The sequence below is a fragment of the Phyllostomus discolor genome, chromosome 1 (assembly GCF_004126475.2).
Source record: "Phyllostomus discolor isolate MPI-MPIP mPhyDis1 chromosome 1, mPhyDis1.pri.v3, whole genome shotgun sequence".
Classification (NCBI taxonomy): Eukaryota; Metazoa; Chordata; class Mammalia; order Chiroptera; family Phyllostomidae; genus Phyllostomus; species Phyllostomus discolor.
Window position 1 is genome coordinate 66941191 of NC_040903.2, and position 18421 is coordinate 66959611.

Below are 18421 nucleotides of genomic sequence, written 5' to 3' on the forward strand. Positions count from 1 at the left end.
ACAACTTGGAAGAGAATGGAATTGTTCAAGACCCAAGATGTCTGAGGTTTGACTGTATCTGTCCCTTCATCTCTTCCACTCTTTTTTTATTATTAATTTACTCTTTATCTTTCTTCCCTTCTGTATGACTTAAAAGGGGGAGGGTGACTGGAACATGCCAACGAGAGCTGTCTGGACCCTGACGTTGTGCTTTCCTGTCTTAGCCTATGCTCTGCTGACCTGCACCAGGAGACATTCGGTGGGACTGGGCCATGACGCCTGCCCAACAGGTGTGTTTAGAGTTGATGGCAGAAGCAAAGGGATCTAACAGGCAGAACATGGGATCTGGGGCCTGCATCCCAAGACCTCCACTTATGAATGACGGGCCCCGTCTAAGTGTCAGATTCACAAGCATTAGCCTTTTCACCTTAAAAATTAGGATAAGAAGTGCCAAATTCAAAAGGTTATTTTGAGAATATACTGAATAGCATGTATGGGAGTACTTTATAAACTTTAGTTCACTGGGGAAAATAAAAACCAATGCCTGACCAGTGACTTATTACCGACTGTTATCTGCCTTGACTGGTTCTTATACAAAAACATGAAGGCTGATGGACACAGTCAAGTCAAAAATACTTTTAGCAGCTCTGATTCTAACTATCCTGAATAAATCAATGATAGGTACTAAAACTCCTTATTCTTCATTCAATTTTGGGCAACCTACATGTAAGTGGGTACCTTCCTTAGATACAGGCTAGACTGCCTCAGGTTCAACACGCTAAAATCTGCGGAGGCCAAAGAACAGCATTGGGCTCTAGTGAGAAAGGCAGGCGTGCTTGAAGTTTCTAATTCAACTCACAGAAAGCAAAGCAGCGAACAACTGAAAAGGAAGACACTACACAGGGCGTGTTTCGTCTCAGCGGGGTGCTGTGCCCTGTTCTTCTCACTGCCATTTGCGCCCCTGTGACTCTGTCTTTCTCGGTTGCTCTGGGTCTTGGCCATTAGCAGAAATTGTTTCTGGCTCCAACAGAACCCATAAATATTGTCTCTCATGATGACAGTGTGACCTCTCTGAACATTTTCCTATTTTTTCATTTCAGAGCCCTAGCTTGAGAGGGTTGCTGCTTCTTCCCCAAGTTGTGTGGAGGCTCCTTCTTCACATCACTGCATTTTCTATATTACCATCTGCTCTGATCTACGTTCCTCCTCCCTCTCTGGCCTCACGGAGAGGCGGGGAGCTCATCCGTTTGAGCCCCCACTTCTCAACAACAGCTAAGACAGAAGGGAAGAACATTCCTTCCGCCCCATCTGCCAGGTGGCGAAGCCCACGAATGATGGCACCAGCACCTCCAGCATCTGCTTCCTTCCCCTCCACTTCTCTCCTTATTAAATTCTGTCTCTGGTCAGACATCAGGTGATTCTCATTTATTATCAGAAAAAGACTTCCATTCATATAGTTATTGATTACACGCATTTGGCAAACATACGACTGGCCAAAAGACAAAAGGAGCTAGAGTATGCTGCACCTAGAATGGCCACGGGTGGGGCTCCCACACGTTCCAGAGGAACATGGCTCCATTCTACCTGTCTCCCTCAGCCAAGCTGAAGTGTGTACTAAGACTACGTTGTAAAAATCCCCCAAGCAGAATAATTCTGAAGAAACCAAAACTCCAAATAAAAAGTCTCATCTGTGGTGGACAGACTCTCAGATGGCCCCCAGTGAGGTCCGCCTCCTTGTGATCCATTCTTTCAAATGTGGGTGGCCCCGTGACTTGTACCTAACTGATGAAATACGGTGACTGGATGTCACTTTTGTGATTTGGGAATAAGGTTCTAACGTCCCTGTTGACAGGAGATTCTCTCTAGGACTCTCTCCTCACTGGCTTTGGTGAAGCAAGCTGCCACACTGTGAGCAGCCCCACAGAGAATCCCACGTGGCGAAGAACTGAGGTCGGCTTCACCTGACAGCCCACAGAAACTGAGGCCCTCAGTCCAGCTGCCCACACGGCACTCAGGCCTGACAATGGCATGTGTGCTCAGCAGTGGATCCATCCCTGTCAAGTTTTCAGACGAGACCTGGCTGACACCTAGATGACAGTTTCACGAGAGACCCTGAAGCAGAGGCCTTGGCTAAACTGTGCCTTCATTCCTGACAGACAGAATCTGGGAGACGGTGAGTGTGTCATTTAAGCTGCTACATTTGCAGTCACTTGTTACAGAGCAATAGATAACTAATATAGTATCCAAGCCAAGAATGGTAAGCACATTTAAATTTTTACAATAGAATATTACTCAGCAATAAAAGAGAATGAACAATAAAGTAATAATGAAAAAAAAAGAATGAAATCTTCCCATTTGCAACAACATGGATGGACCTAGAGAGTATTATGCTAAGTGAAATAAGTCAGAGAAGGACAAATATTGTATGATTTCACTTATATGTGGAATCTAAAAACAAAAACAAATGAAAAAACAAAACAGAAACAGATCCACAGATGCAGGGAACAAGCTGATGGTTGCCAAAGGGGAGGCTGTTAAGGGAATGGGTAAAATAAAAAAAAATTTTTTAAATGATAGAAATGAATACATTTTCCCCTACTAAAATAGAGACAATTTTTTATATTGGGAATTTGCTACTTTAAAAAGATGATAATTTATTAAGACATTATTTCCTCTCCCAGGTCTCTCCCTCTAAACTTTATGCCTTAGTTCCATTGAGTTAAGATTTCATCAGAACTCCAAAACTTTTCTTCCCTCTTACTTAACAGACCATGAATACTCAAAATTTCAAAACTTACATGTCTGGAGATCAAGCCCAAACAACCACAAACTGAAGAACTTAAAAAGTCTTAAAGACAAACGAACTGGTATTTCCAAGGGAACTCCCTTACTTCTCCTAGCCCTCAGTTCTATGCAGACCGCCCAGCTGCCCAGTCAGTCTGCAGACACATGAGTCAGTTTTTAAGACCCTGCAAGTAATTCTTTTCTACACTAAAAGCTTCAGTTGTTACAGCCTTGAAACACTGCAAATCACTTTTACTTACATCTGGAAGTCTGTACAGCTTCATTGTTCTCTGTAAAGTCATGTTTCTACTCAAGTGAGAAAATTTCACTTCTACCAATTTTCTGGGGTTTAGTGATCGATGCCAGTATCTGGAATACAAAAAAGGTTTGAAAATCAAACTGATTTCTAACTCTCCAAATTTTTACTCTGTCTCAGCTCAGCTGTGGTAGAACATTTAATGAACACTTACATTGTGTCTGGCCCGTTGCTGGGATGCTGGCTGGCCCTCTTCTAATGCAGTTATTTTAGAAGGCCTTTTGTTTTGCCTCTAAAATATATCCTACATTCCTAATTCTGTTTCTCTGTAGTTTGTGATCTTTCATCTTTCAATAAAGAGGTATCTTAAAACTGTAAAAGTCGTATTAATAATGACCAATTTGCAAGTATTTAATAACCATTGCTGATTCTACAGAAAGCAAACCAAAAAGTCTAAAAACCTGAAAGCAGCCCTGGCCAGCGTGGCTCAGCTGGCTGAAGCATCGTCCCATGAACAGAAAGGTCTCAGATGAGATTCCCAGTCGGGGCACATACCTAGGTCAGTCCCCGGTCAGGGCACGTACGAGGGGCAACAGATCGATGTTTCTCTCCCTCTCTCCCCCCGTCCCTTCGCCCCCTCTAAAATCAGTAAGCATGTCCTCAAGTGAGGAAAAAAACCCAAACATAAAAATATTCTCCCTAAAGTAGTAGCCTTCATGTTTGTAACATAAACCAAAGAAAACAACTTTTTGAGAAACTAGCTTGAATTTCTTAAGTGATTCTAATTTATTTACTGGGATGAATGATTTCTATTAATATGTACCTGTGAAGTCTTATTAACTCTGTTTATTTATTAATAATTCAATAGGACACAATAATTTTACAGTTTTTTATACTATGTCTATCTGACATAGTATAGACATAGTACTTGAATCAATAAAAATAGTGGAGGGAGAGAAACTCTGATTCTTCAGAAATAGATTAGCCAACAGACAACCTGATAAACAACTTTCTCACTGGCTTAACCTTTGAAAGCTTGATGAGAGCAGACAGAGTCATAAAAACAGAGCTCTAGCCTCTTGAACAAGTATGTCTGGGCTTTTTGACTGATGTTCATCAAGCTTTTGGAACAGCACTGCAGAGCATGGTATAAGACTGAGTGTTTAGAGAAGGGAGAAAAATGGCACCATTCTGGATATCTCCACATCAGAATGCCCTGGGTTTCCCCAAGGTAGAGACAGCACCGGTCTTCTAAATGGAAGACACTGAAATGCAGCTCCAGATCACTGGGATACAAGTGCCTGCATGGTACTAAAAAGGCTGGGCTCACTGGTTCTTGCTTCTAGTCTCCATCTCTGCTATCAACCAACTATATGACCGTGGATAAGCCCAATTCCCTCTGAGCAACATGTGAGGAGAATAATATTGTACTTCTAGCAACAGGGCAGGGAGGGTCAGTGCTTAGGTGCAGTAAGATGCAAGGTAAGGGCGTTGCTATTACCTGCATGTGGCCACTGGCTTAGGAAGAACCACACCAGCGGTATAAACGGCCTGGAAAATCCCTTCCAGGTTCACTCTTCTAGTTATTTCTCGAATTAACACTGGGGCAACCCGTTTGGATCTCAATTTCTTATGAACACAAAGAAAGTTGATTTCAACCATCTTCTTCACACTAAGAAATAAGGATGTCAAAAATCAGAGAAAGCATAAGATAAAAATATTTTAAAATATAAAACAATACACATAAAATTTCAAAGAATAAGAAACTGAAAGACCTCCTGAAATATAATATTTAAGAAAAATATTAAGAAAAACATTCTATCATCTAGACATTTCACAAATTCAGATCAATATACTATTTCCCGTACACCCCTGACAAAATGATTATAACTCTAGATCATGGAGATACAATGTCCCTTTTTCCGCCCAGAAATAAATCTGAAGCACCTATTTATAGCTTTATTTATTCTGCATATATGCATGTATATATAATGTGTGAATATGTACACAATACACATCTGTGTGTGTGTGTGTGTGTGTGTGTGTGTATGAGACTAAGAGGCATAGGGAGAAAAAGAGAGAGTTGTCTTTTTCTGTTGTTCCCAGGCCAATATTTTTAAAAACTAATAAACTTTTTTTTTGAAGCAGTTTTAAGTTGACAGCAAAACCAAGCAGAATGTACAGAGTTCCCATTTACCCGTGCCCGCCCCCCCACTCTCTCTAGCAACAGCCTGCAGAAGTACTTTTAAAAACCTATTACAATGGCAATTCTTGAAAAAGCAACATATCAAAACTGACATGGGCAAGCTTTAATACGTACCTGTCATAAATCCGAATGTTGGCTGGGATGGCACTTATGAACCCTACCAGTTTTTTGTTTGAAGACACTCTGACTCCACAGTGCCATTGCAGAAGCCAGCCCGGGGGACGCAGAGCCCTGAAGTCAACGCGGGTGAGGAGAACAGGTGCCAGTTAGTGTCCTAGAATACAGCAACAGCCGGGGACGTGCCCACCCCCTCCCACCACGGCTCCCCTGACCCGCAGACTCACCACAGCAGGAACTCAGGTGAATAGTCAAACCGGAACATGTTGTCGTCATCCTCCACGTAATTCTCATTTAACAAGGTATACAACTCCTTGAGCTACAAGACCAAAAGGGTGTCCTGTCTGTGGCGCTCAGAACCAACTCAGAAGCAATCTGCATGAATGCGGGTATTGAATTTAAGAGTTTTACTCACCACTTCCGCATTACCCAAATCTAAAGTGTCCCACATAAAACCCTGTGGCAAGGAATATGGTTCTTGACGCACGTTGTCTTTATCTGCTTCAATTGCACCATGAGACGTTATCACTTCATCTGCAGAAAAAGAGAATAGGAGACAAAAAGAGAATATTCGATTACAAAGCACTCTGATGATCCAAAATGGTCCATTACATACAATACAATCATATTCGGGGCCCTTGGGTTTAATATAATCTTTAAACAATTTCTTTCACACCACAGTTCACACCTAGTCTTTAAAAATAGACTATTATTTCAGCTACCTGTAGAGTGAAAAAGGGTGGCTAGGTAGTGGTGGAGAATAACCGCTACTTCACCACTGAAAGGAGAAATTCTCTGTCACGCAGTGACGAAGTGCATCACGAATTGGTAGTGATTTCCCAGTCTCAACCCTGAAATTACAGCACCATGGGAGACAATATAAGTCTGTGACAGACTCAGAGATGCTCCCTTTTTATTCTGCACTTCAACAAGCTGGGGGTGGGGTGTGGAAGGGGAAGTGGGGAGGAGGGCTGCAGGGATCTCTGACCCCTTCCAGCAAAATCTAAAATTTTAGTTTTGCTCATTCCCTCCCCCCTTGACCCTGCCCCCTGCCCACTAGTTGTCATCTGCTCTCCATCTATGAGCCTATCTCCATTTTCCTCTCCAGCTTGAAGAAAAAGCACTCATGGACATGGACAGCAGTGTGGTCATTGCTGGAGGAAGTGGGGCACAGGGGGACTAGATGGTAATGGAGAAAATGCAATAAAGATTAAATCAAAAAATAAAAAACAGACAGTATCTAAACTGAAGATAAGGTTTATCCATTAGGACTAAGATACTTTAAAATTAAACTACCTATTATTCCCTAGATGCATCTTCCGGGAAGCTGCTAATTTTTGCTACCATAATATTGTGACAAACTAGCGGTCATAAGGGCAAAGTTTAAAAACATACAATTGGAGAGTACAAGTGAATATGTGTGTGTTTACACAGTGAACCATGGATTCATGTCCAAACATACTGAATTATGAATTAAGTCTAAAATGTGTTGAAGTATTCTAGAAACATAATAAACAATGAATCAAGAATATAGCTGAATAGTTTAACACTATAATATGAAATCTTAAAAGTTCTATACTTTTATTTTTTAAAACATACTTAAAATATTCTATTTAACATTGAGTTTTCTTTCTAAATAAAACAGGAGGCTCAAATATATGATAATCTCAGAAGTCAAGAACTATTGACACAAAATAAATGTCAAATTGTTGGCTAGTCAAGTAACAAGTACCACTCATAGATTTTAAAAATTCATTCCTGCATTACATACTTTTAGCAATAGTACCTACAGAAATTACAAGTTGAACTAGAGGAATCATAAATTATATTTGGCCACAAAAACACAATTAAATAGTTGTGATCAAGGACTAAAAACATAACTATAGTTCAACACCAGAAACAGAAAAAGGTCCCACAAAAAAAATTAAATTAAATTATGTCTCTCCACCTAGACTGCTGGCAGAGCAGTTCAAGTCATCACCGTCTCTAGCAATTTTCACAAAGGTACCCTTTTTCAATTTCTCCTCTGCAGCTTCCCTATGTGGCTGGGATAAAACCCAGGCACACCCACCCTGCCCAGCTCCCCAGGCTTAGCCACACTGACCACCCTTAGGCTGGCCCCTGCTCAGGGCCATGGCGAGGCCCTCCCCATGCTCATCACGGGGCTGGCCACTTGAGTTTTTTCAGATACAAGCTTACATGCACCTTCCCCTGACTAAAGCTTTTTCCTACCTAGAGTATATCCTCTCCTCCAACCCCCACCTGGCCACCACTTATCCTACTTCCACACTAGTTTTGCCAGTATGTACCTCAGTGTCTGGCATTTAATAACAGACACTCAACAAATCTCTCCTAAATATAACTCAGCCATGGAAAACGAAGGAAACCCTGCCTTGTGCACAGCATGGGCAGACCTTGAGGGCACTATCCTAAGTGAGATAAATCGGACAGAGAAAGACAAATATCATATGATCTCATATGGGGAATCTTAAAAAAGAAAACAGAAAGAAAACAAAACAGCTAGAGAAACAGACTGGTGGTCGTCAGAGGCAGGAGGTGGAGGGTAGGGAAGTGGGTGAAGGAAGTCAGAAGGTACAAACTTTCAGTTATAAGATAAGTAAGTCCTGTAATGTACAGCATGGTCACTATAATCAATAAAACTATACTGCATATTTGAAAGTTGCTATGACAATAAATTTTAAAAGTTCTCATTACAAAAAATTCTGTAACTCTGTGTGGTGACAGATGCTAACTAGACTTACTATGGTGATCATTTTGCAATATAGAAATATATTGAAACTTTATGTTATATACTTGAAACTAACATAATGTTGTATGCCATTTGTACAAATAATAAACAAACAAATAATAAAACCAGAAGGAGGAACCCTGGTCTCTGCTGATTACAAACAACCCTCAGGTACAGGTTCTTACCATCACAGACCTTTCCTTTTGACAGATGGAAGTTTCAGGGTTTGTACCAGCTCCAAGGGGTTTCCTTTCCTTTTCTTTCTAACCCCTGACTTTGTTCCATTCATCTTATCTCTACTCTACCAGCTCATCTCCAAAGGAATACCTTAGACTTCCTCCAGTCAGCCCAAGTGGCCAGATTCCCAGCTGTTCCCTTAGTCCCTTCAGACCTTTGCTTAGGGCTTCCCTATCCACACAACACCAGAGGACCACCCCATTCAAGCAGCTGCAAATAGCTGACTGTGTTTAGACTGATCTGGGAAATAGCTCTGGAGAGAAACAGCCTCCCTGACTTTCACACATTCTCCCCTACCTCAGGCTCCCTCTTCAGTACCAGGGGTTCTCTGAACCAGAGAATCCTGCAAGGATTTAGGGGAGAGGACCCAGGCTATCTTCCCAAAGAGGTGTACTGGGGTCAGGTGCCCTAGAGGTGGCTTTCTTTTCCCCAAGGCAGTGACCTAAAAGCTACCAACAGCTTGCCAAGTAGCATTCAGCCAAACCCATACATTTGGATCAATAAAATACACCCTTTAAGCTAACGGTCACTCAATTCAATGCCATTTAAAATCCTGTAAATTCACTTCAACAGAGTCTTCCTCTGTTACCATATACACTTCTAGAGCCTGAAAGAAAAGGGAAGGAGGAAAACTTCCTTCTTTCACACTCTGAAACTCATGCTTTTTAAGCTGCTTGGGGTGGGTATGGGTGGGAGACAAAGGGTAACTTCAAAAAAGTTTGAAAACCATTATTTGAAGGCACAGAGAAGAATGCTTCCCTAATTTATACACTAAAACAGATCATTTCTACATAACTGGGCTATTAAGAGTTTTAGATGGCAATTAATCATTTATATTACACAGATTCTGGAACCCAAACAAACCAGAAAGAAAAAAATAGAAATAATTGAGACTCCTGGTCAAGATGGCAGCATAGATAAACACGGCTTACCTCCTCACACAACCACATCACAATTACAAGTAAAATATAGAACAACCATCACTCAGAACTGGCAGAAACTGAGATGAATGGAAGTCTGACAACTACAGAATTGAAGGAACCACATCCATCCAGACGGGTAAGAGGGGCTGAGATACAGAACAGGCTGGTCCCACATACACATATGGTGGATAAAAATTTGGGAGGGATATCTCAGGAATCAGGAGTCCCAGCCCCATACCAGATCCCCAGGCCAGGGTTCCAGTGTTAGGACGATAAATCCCCATAACTTCTGGCTGCAAAAACTAGTAGGGATTGAGTTGGTGGAAGAAACTTCTGAAGTCTCAAGCAGTTCCTCTTAAAAGAAGCCACACACGAACTTACTCAGACTCTTTCCCTCTGAAATCCAGCACTGGGGTAGCAGCTTAAAAGGCACCAATGGCAGACAGGGAGGAACTGAAGTGTCTGGCATCAAGGAGAGAGTGGGGGACAGTTTTCTTCCAGACAGAAAGGTAGGTAGAGCCACAGAGCCAGCAGGCGGGTACCATATCTGAGACTCCATCAACCTGGTTAACTCTGTTTGCCCAACTCTGGAGATCCCTTGAAACTCTGTCCCACCCAATTTACAGCTGTTAACAGAATCTTTTCCATATGAATGGCTAGTCTGGGCTCAGCTTCACAACTTCCTAAATCCTCTCAAACAAGCAACAGTTGGCCTCAGTGAGCCCTGAGCCCCCCCAGCCCCTGTACCTCTAGCTAATTGGCCCCAGGCACAGCACTAGCAGCAGCCAGCATACATTCATAGTTTGGCTTTGCATGGGAATCTCCAAGCACAGCACAAATAGCAGCCATCTCAGATTGCTTTATTATAGCTCAGGCAGGGTGCCCCAGGCCAAACACAGGTGGGGACTGACCTTGGCCTACACCACCTGGGAAACCCCAGGACTTGTGCACCCAACGGACAGCTACAGACCACATTGGAGCACCACTACCCTGCCCCTGCACAGCTAATCTTCCACAGAGGGTGTATGTTAGTGGTCAGTGGTCACAGCCAATCTTTGCAGCTGACTTCCCTGGGTAAATCCCTCCCATTGATCTGCCATCAGGACCAAGGCTCAATTACAAGAGGAGGGTATACTCAGCCCACATGAAGGGTACACCCTAAGTACCCAACTTAGATGACAGAGGAGGCCGTGCCACTGGACCCTATAGGTCACCTACTACATTAGGCCACACTAGCAAGACAGGGAGTCATAGCAGCTCTACCTAATACATAGAAACAAACACAGGGAGGCTGCCAAAATGAGCAGACAAATAAACATGGCCCAAATGAAAGAACATATCAAAACGCCAGAAAAAGAATTAAACAAAATGGCGATAAGCAATCTACCAGATGCAGAGCTCAAAACAATGGTTATAAGGATGCTCAAGGAACTTAGTGAGGACCTCGACAGCATAAAAAAGATCCAGTCATAATCAAAGCATACGCTAATTGAAATAAAGAACAATTTACAAGGAAACAACAGAGTGGATGAGGCCAAGAATCAGATCAATGATTTGGAACATAACGAAGCAAAAAACAACAAATCAGAACAACAAGAAGAAAAAAGAATCCAAAAAAAAACCAAGGTTAGTATAAGCAGCCTCTGGGACTACTCCAAGAGGTCCAACATTTGCATCATAGGGGTACCAGAGGAGAAGAGAAAAAGCAAGAAACTAGAAATCTATTTGAAAAAATAATGAAACAGAATTACCCTAATTTGGTGATGGAAGCAGACATGTAAGTCCAAGGAACACATAGAGTCACACACAAGACACATGCAAAGAGGCCACTCCAAGACACATCATAATTAAAATGGTAAAGAATAAAGAGAAAGAGAAAAATCTTAAAAGCAGCAAAAGAAAAGCAGCTAATTACCTACAAAGGAACTCCCATAGGACTGTCAGCTGATTGCCCAAAAGAAACTTTGCAGGCTAGAAGGGATTGGCAAAAAATATTCAAAGTCATAAAAAGCCTGGATCTATAGCCAAGAGTGCTCTACCCAATGAAGCTATCATTTAGAATCAAAGGGCAGATAAAGAGCTTTCCAGATAAGAAAAAAACTAGAGTTCATCATCATCAAACCATTATTATATGAAATGTTAAAGGGACTTATTTAAGAAAAGAAGATAAAAACTATGAACAACAAAATAGCAACAAATATACACCATCAACAACTGAATCTAAAAAACAAACTAAGCAAACAAGAACAGAGACAGAATCACAGATACGGAGAGCATTTTGATGGTTGCCAGATGGGAGATGAGTATAAGCAAATGGGTGAAGAGGTAAGGGGATTAAGAAGTACAAATAGGTAGTTACAGAACAGTCCTATGTCAAGTACAGTGTAAGAAATAGAGTAGTCAAAGAACTTATATGCATGACCCATGGACATGAACAGTGGTGTGGGGATTACCTGAGGGACTGGGGGGTGCTGGATGGAGGGGGACCAGGGAGAAAAAATTGGAACAGGTGTAACAGAATAACTAATAAAATACAGTAAAAATTTTTTTAAAGTAGAAATAATTATATAATGAGGTATCACTGTTTAACATATAGCAAAGCAGCAGATTTAGCTTTAACATATTTATAAACATTTATGTGGCATTCATATCATCCGCCTTTTTTTTTACATAATGTGAAGGGGGAACAATTAAATGGCATTTATTGAAACTGAAGCAGTAAAAGTCTAAGTGAAACATCCCAGAGTAGGCAAAGTGCTGAGGAAAGAGGCCTATTATGATGGTTTTTACCTGACCCAAAGCCCTGAGGAAGTCCTTTATGAGGTGCCCCAATTCTCTTGTTATACTGGAATACTACCACATTGGTTATAATCAACACCAATGGTGAGTGTTGAGGATCTTGGTGTTAAACTGTGCAAAATTTTCCATTTCTGTAAGATTTCATAAGTCAAATTTTCTGTCTTTGGGAATAACTGAGATGTGAGACTGCTAAAAATTCATGTATAGGAAATACAGCTCCATGAAGCTCAGAATCAAAAAACAGCGTGTGGGGGAGACTCCTTCTTTTATAGTTTTTTTTACACAGGCTAATGTTTCAAGTGAGAGAAAACTGGGGTTTTTTATAGGGGTAGAAATTAGATTAAAATTGCTGTTACTGAAAACCAATGTCACTACTCAATACATATCTACATTTTAAGAAAGAATTGTTTGTGTCAAGTTCTAATTTGTGGTATGAAAGAAGTTATAAAAGTAAAGTAAAGCCTCTTTTGTATTTTTTTGTTTGTTGTTAACACAGCTTTGTTTGGGGAGGCAGGGGAGGCAGAAAAGCTTACTTAGTTTGGGTACCGGCTGTGTGTCCCAAAACTGGTATCTGTGTTTGGCAGCCTCATCGATGTTCCTGGCGGGGCCCTGGCACGCCGATAACAGCTCCATTGCTCTCTGGATATCCTGCAACTTCTGCATTGGAATGGCAGGACTCTACAACAGCAAAGACACACAGACACAAACTATGAGGAAGCTGCCACCGCTCTAAAACCTGGGGCAGAGACATGTGCATCTATCTGCCTTGGAGACTACAGCACCAAAAATTGAACAGTCCTCCTCTAAACCTGGTCAGGGCCTTGGGTTCATGTATGCTAACATATTAAAATATAAGCAAACATACGATGTTAAAAATAACCATAACTCTATAGTTTTGCTGGGGCTGTGACAGTTTGGAGAATTTAAGATAAATCAAACTATCCTTTGCTTTAGTTTCCCACCCACTGGCAAATGGTCTTCACCATGATTCATCTGAGCGGAGCAGCAAAAGGAAGTGACATGCAAAGCATGCATACTGTCGCACCAGCCAGTCAGCCACTAGCCTTGGTTTCACTGTTAGGGTTATGCTCTGCAGTAGCAATGTGAGGACAAAGGAAGTAACTTCCAGGATGGAAACTAGGCAGACAAGGGAAATTTCAGTTCACTAAGAAAAAAGAAGTAAATCTGAATTTAGTACTGAGCTGGGAAGGTAGTGGATTAGGAAAGGAAACCTCTAAGGATGCCTTCCTCCTGGGTCATCCCCTGTCTCCTAACCCGGGCGCCCTTCCTGAAATAAACCTTCCAACAGGGACCAGCAGTTCCCTCTGAGCTCAAATCCTTGGCAGCCCTGGCCTGTTCTCCCCAACCCAAGTGTTCAAAACTAACCTTTTTTAAATAAAACACATTCTCACTCTATAAAATTGAGACTACCTTTAAATTATAAAGTTCCTTCCTCGAAGCCAATATTCCTCTCATCACTGATGATTCCCCAGCTCTTTTTTCTTTTTAAAACCCCCAAATAAGGTCATACTGCATGGAAAATGAAAGTATCCTGGAAATGAGGGAATAGTATATAGGACTGAAACTAGAAATCGGTGAGTTTTTTTCAATGTGCAAAATTACTGATTAGTTTTAGCGTGTTGATGCCATCCAAAGAATGCTCTTCACTGTAGTTCAAAGTGGTTAGAAGGAATTTCAGAGCCCTTATGTTTCCTGTGTGCCAGCGCACCAGGGGCACCGAGGAGGGGGACCCTGGCCCTCGACAGTCTATAAGCAGCAGCTCTGAACTTCTGCTCAACTTGGACCCTTAATAGTGTGATCTGGGGCAAATCTTTCAACCTGGAAGCTTAACTTGTTTGACCAGGTACAAAACAGGGTTATTTAATACAGACTGTCCTGTGGATGCTTTACTCACTGGGTTCCCTGAGGATTCTTGCCACTAAAATGATTCAAGGAAACAAAGCACTGGAGTCCAACCAGAGGTAGGTTAAAGTCTACTGTCTCCCCTTACAAGTTCAATAGCATCACCCAAGGCTGCTGTGATTTCTGTAAGCTATTTACCTTGTATTTTGATTGAAGTCTAAATTGTAAGGGTCATATCTCCATTACACAAACTCAATTAACAAAATGCTTTTGCTATTCTAATAAGGCTAATTTTTAAATTTCCATTTGTGTCTCTTTTGAACCTCCAACATAAAAGTAACTGGTTTCTAGCAAAGTGAAACTTACATCCAATCCGAACCCCCGACACAGTGTGTTAGAACACCTACACTTCAAACAGGAAGCATATTCCCACTAATCACGCTTGAACACTCACCCACCGATCTTCAGAAAGGGAAAGCAGAACCCACTCTTTCAGAAATCCCCCTACAGTGTCTGCACTGGATGTGTCATGGCAATTCTTCTTTCCTGACAAGAGTTAAGTCCTCTAACACCAATACATCGAAACTAAACTATTTTGTGACAAACACAAATCAGCAGCTTTGTGCCAAAGGAGCCAATGATACCCCAGTCCCGTGGAGGGGCACGCTGAGTGCTTTCTGCTCGACCTCCTTAGCCTCAACAGGGTGACCAGCAGTGTTTACATGAAATCACCATTTACACACATTTATATCCCACTGGGATTAATTTATATCCCAATAGCATATAATTACTTTAAATGCTTTCTAGAAGTAGATTTGAGTAAGCAGAATTTTCAAATCCATGGTGACAAAGCAGAAGGAAAACTCAGCTATGACAAATTCTTAAACCTATTCATCTACCTTCAGCAGTAGCACCACCTGGGGAGAAACGAATAGTGTTAGGAAAGGTGAGAGTGTACACCAGCTCGGCATGAGCTTCCCACTATAAATTCCTATTAAAGAGTCAGGCAGGCCTCTTTTCGTCCACATCTGTCACTTGTGATCTAAGTACATTGGCTGTTCTCTTTACCCATTATTTTCCAAATTCAGTACTTTGGAAATCTACAAGAATCCAGAGAAATTATTTCACTTTGGTTGTTGATTGTACACCATAATATTCTCTAAACAGTGTCCACTATAGCCTGGCCAGGTGGTTCAATTGGTTGGAGCGTCGTCCTGCACACCAAAGGTTGCGGGTTTGATTCCCGGCTGGGGTGCGTGCAGGAGGCAACCTATCAATGTTTCGCTCTCTCTGTCTCTGTCTCTCTGTCTCTTTCTCTCCTGCTTCTTCTCTCTCTCTAAAATTAATAAACGTATCCTCAGGCGAGGAACAACAAAAAAAAACAATAAACAGGGATCACTATAATATATGGTGCTATCTAGAGCTGGCATCAGCTTAAAAGAAAGGAGCTTAAGTTTTTAAAAAATACAACAGAGAGTAGCGCATATTAAAACAATTTTAAGTTATTCTTAATAAAAAAGGAAAAGAATTTTTCTACCACATAATGCTAACAGTTCCTCCAGCCTTGGCTGGCTCTAGTTTCTAATAAGTGACCAGAAAGGGGAAGGGTTAAAAATCACTAGGGGTTACAAAGATGGCAGAAGCTGATGGTGATGACAGAAGCAATAAGGAAATGGCCACAACTGAATATAAGTGATACCTCATTTATCTGATGAAACAACGTTTAGAAATGGGAAAAGAAAATCTTGCAAGCTTATGGTGTACCTTATACGAGTTACCTTGGAAATTATGTCCGGTGGATAGAATATTTATTACCTGAGAACCAAGGTGAAAAGCTAGGGAGGAAGACTCCATTTTCTTCTCACCCCACAAAGGCAGTCAGGGGAAAATGGGGGCAAGTAATTTTCCTTCTCAGTGATTCCTGGTCCTTATGTGTAAAACAGGCGACAATAACAAAACTACCTGCAAGATTCACTTTATGCGATACATACAATGCAAACTTCGTACAAGAAAAAAATTTAATTCCACAAAACTTGCATAATAGTTATAACTGCCATGTAGACAGAGTGCTTTACAATACAAAAACCATTTAATAAGAATGATCTAATTATAGCCTCATAACAACCCCATGAGTTGAGGAGAAGTCATCATCCCCACTTTGCAGATGAGGAGATGGGCGTAGAAAGGCAGAATCCTGTGCAAAGGCCAAGCTCTAGAGCCATGGGGCCAGGACAGAGCCCGGGTTCCCATCCCACCTCCTGAACCCTTCCCGTGACACGTACTACAATCATCAAAACAACTCTGTTTCATTATGCTTCTAATTCGACCCCTTTTGGCTGTGAGTTTTGTTGCTCCAAGGAGGCTCTGTGCTTCCCTGGGCCCAGCACACAAGGCCTGTGCCCACAGCTAGGGTGACTGGGGTTGCCCTAGAGAAAGGGGTGCCTGCCATCTGCACCACCAGTCTGCCAACACAGTGCCCAGCCAGATAACTTCTGACTTGGTTTAAATGGGTGTTTCTTCAGGGGAAACATTAGGAGCTAATTCCCACCCTTGGCAATGGAATTAATAATGGCCACTGAAGACTGGACTGATTCAAAGTCAACGTAAGACTTACCCGTGGCTGCTCCCGCTGAAATCTGCTGCCAGATGGTGTTGTGCTATTCAGATAATTAGACAGACACCCAGAAAAATTAAAATGTGAATATCTTCTAAACTAAAAGTCATCAAATATTAAGTGTAACTTCAAAAAAAAAAACCCTAATAACTCACATTGAGACTTTGTTCTATGATTACAATCTACATACTAATTTGCTGAGAAATATGCAGGTGGCATTCTAGCACACCCAAAGGCACAGCATGTACCTCTTTGTTATTGGGTGCTGACATTGACCTGAGGGTATAAGTACCCTCCAGTTACTATCAGTACGGTCACACCGCTGACCCAACAAGGGCTAAACTGCACAGACCTGCTCTCACATGCATGAGCAATGACACAGATTGAAATAAACACGGCTCTCACTTTTGAAGGCTGCTGAATCTTGATCTCCTGGGAATCAGATGCAGAGTCTGACTTGGTGCCTCCAGAATGTGGTTTCTCCTTTTTTCTCTTCTGTTTCTTCTTTTTCTTTTTGGCACCCAAGTCCCCTCTGGGACTTCTGTTAGGGAATTCACAAAGGGTAAAACAACAAATCATTATATAAAATTAATCACTTAGAACATTATGTCATACATGGAAAAAAACACTACGTTAGGATATATGATACTGTGATTTACAAGAAACATATATATTTGATAATACAGATGACCAAATATATATTTTAATATATATTATTAAATTTAATATAATATATTAATAAATATATATTATTATATACCATTATATATAATATATAGTTGTATAATTATATAAACATAAATTTATATATAAATTTAACATAAATATAAATATAATAATGTACAAATAATATATTAATATCATACAATATATAATATATTGTTATTTATTGTTTATAAATATATATTTGATAAATATATAATATAATACTATACATTAAATATATTTTTTAAAAATAGATTTGGTTTTCGTTGATGGTTCCTGGCTGACAGCTCCTGAATCCCTTGGAATTTCCTACATGATGAGAGCTTAAAGATGTCTCTTACATTAATGAGGTGACTTCTGGAAGCACCTAAAAGATGGTTGCCAGTAGAACCAATCATGTGATTAGACAGTTGGAACTTTCAGTGTCAACCCCAACCCTCCGGGGATGACAGGGGGCAGGAGAATGGCCAGTGGTTTCATTGCTTATGCCTGTGTGATGAAACCTTCATAAAAACCCATAACGACAGGGTTTGAATAGTTCTCAGGATGGTGGAGGTGCTGGGGTGGGAGGGCGTGTGCCTGGAGAGAAAACGGAAGATCCGTATGCTTCCCCGTGCCTTACCCTGTGCATCTCTTCCATCTGATGATCCCAAGTTACTGTATTTTGTCATGTATGATGCACACTTTTTTGCCCAAATTTTTGAGGGTAAAATAAGAATGCACAGTATACATGGGTCGTACTAATTCTGTATCTATATAAATGTTTTTATTTCTTCTATTTGTGCTTAAGGCATTAAAAGTGTAACTCTAGAAAGCAATAACAATATCCATATGCAAAATACCCTGGAATACGATAATCAGTTTTATTTCTAAACATAAATAAATTAAAAATTGAATTAAAAAATTAAAAGGAAATATTTTTTCCCCTGAAAGGTTGGGCCAAAAACATGGGTGTGCATTATACACAGCAAAATACAGTATATCCTTTGATAATACACTAACGATCTAGTAAGTAAAAGGTTCCCTGAGTTGTGCGAGTTGCTCTAGTAAATTAATCTAACTCAAGGAGAGGGGCTCTTGGGAACCTCTGGTCTGGCAGAAGTGCATGTAAAAACCTGGGCTTGTGACTTGTCTGAACCCTTACCCTGGGGGCTCTGAGGCTGTCTCTGAGTAGACAGAATCAGAATGG

The 18421-nt window shown here is 41.0% G+C and overlaps 1 protein-coding gene across 5 annotated transcripts in view; it reads right to left on the minus strand.

Moving 5' to 3' along the window:
* NMT2 (N-myristoyltransferase 2) overlaps positions 1–18421 on the minus strand; it is a 74798-nt gene that overhangs the window by 30020 nt on the left and 26357 nt on the right. For 3 of the 5 annotated variants that reach the window (XM_036024095.1, XM_028506002.2, XM_036024110.1), the window contains exons 2-8: positions 16933–17068; positions 12584–12728; positions 5758–5876; positions 5570–5661; positions 5340–5456; positions 4521–4691; positions 3024–3132 (exon numbers count right to left, since the gene is read on the minus strand). In XM_036024095.1, the coding sequence (XP_035879988.1) occupies positions 3024–3132; positions 4521–4691; positions 5340–5456; positions 5570–5661; positions 5758–5876; positions 12584–12728; positions 16933–17068 (889 nt within the window). Of the gene's footprint in view, positions 1–3023; positions 3133–4520; positions 4692–5339; positions 5457–5569; positions 5662–5757; positions 5877–12583; positions 12729–16527; positions 16571–16932; positions 17069–18421 lie in introns of all 5 variants that reach the window. The other 2 variants (XM_036024099.1, XM_028506003.2) reach the window with 1 other exon arrangement.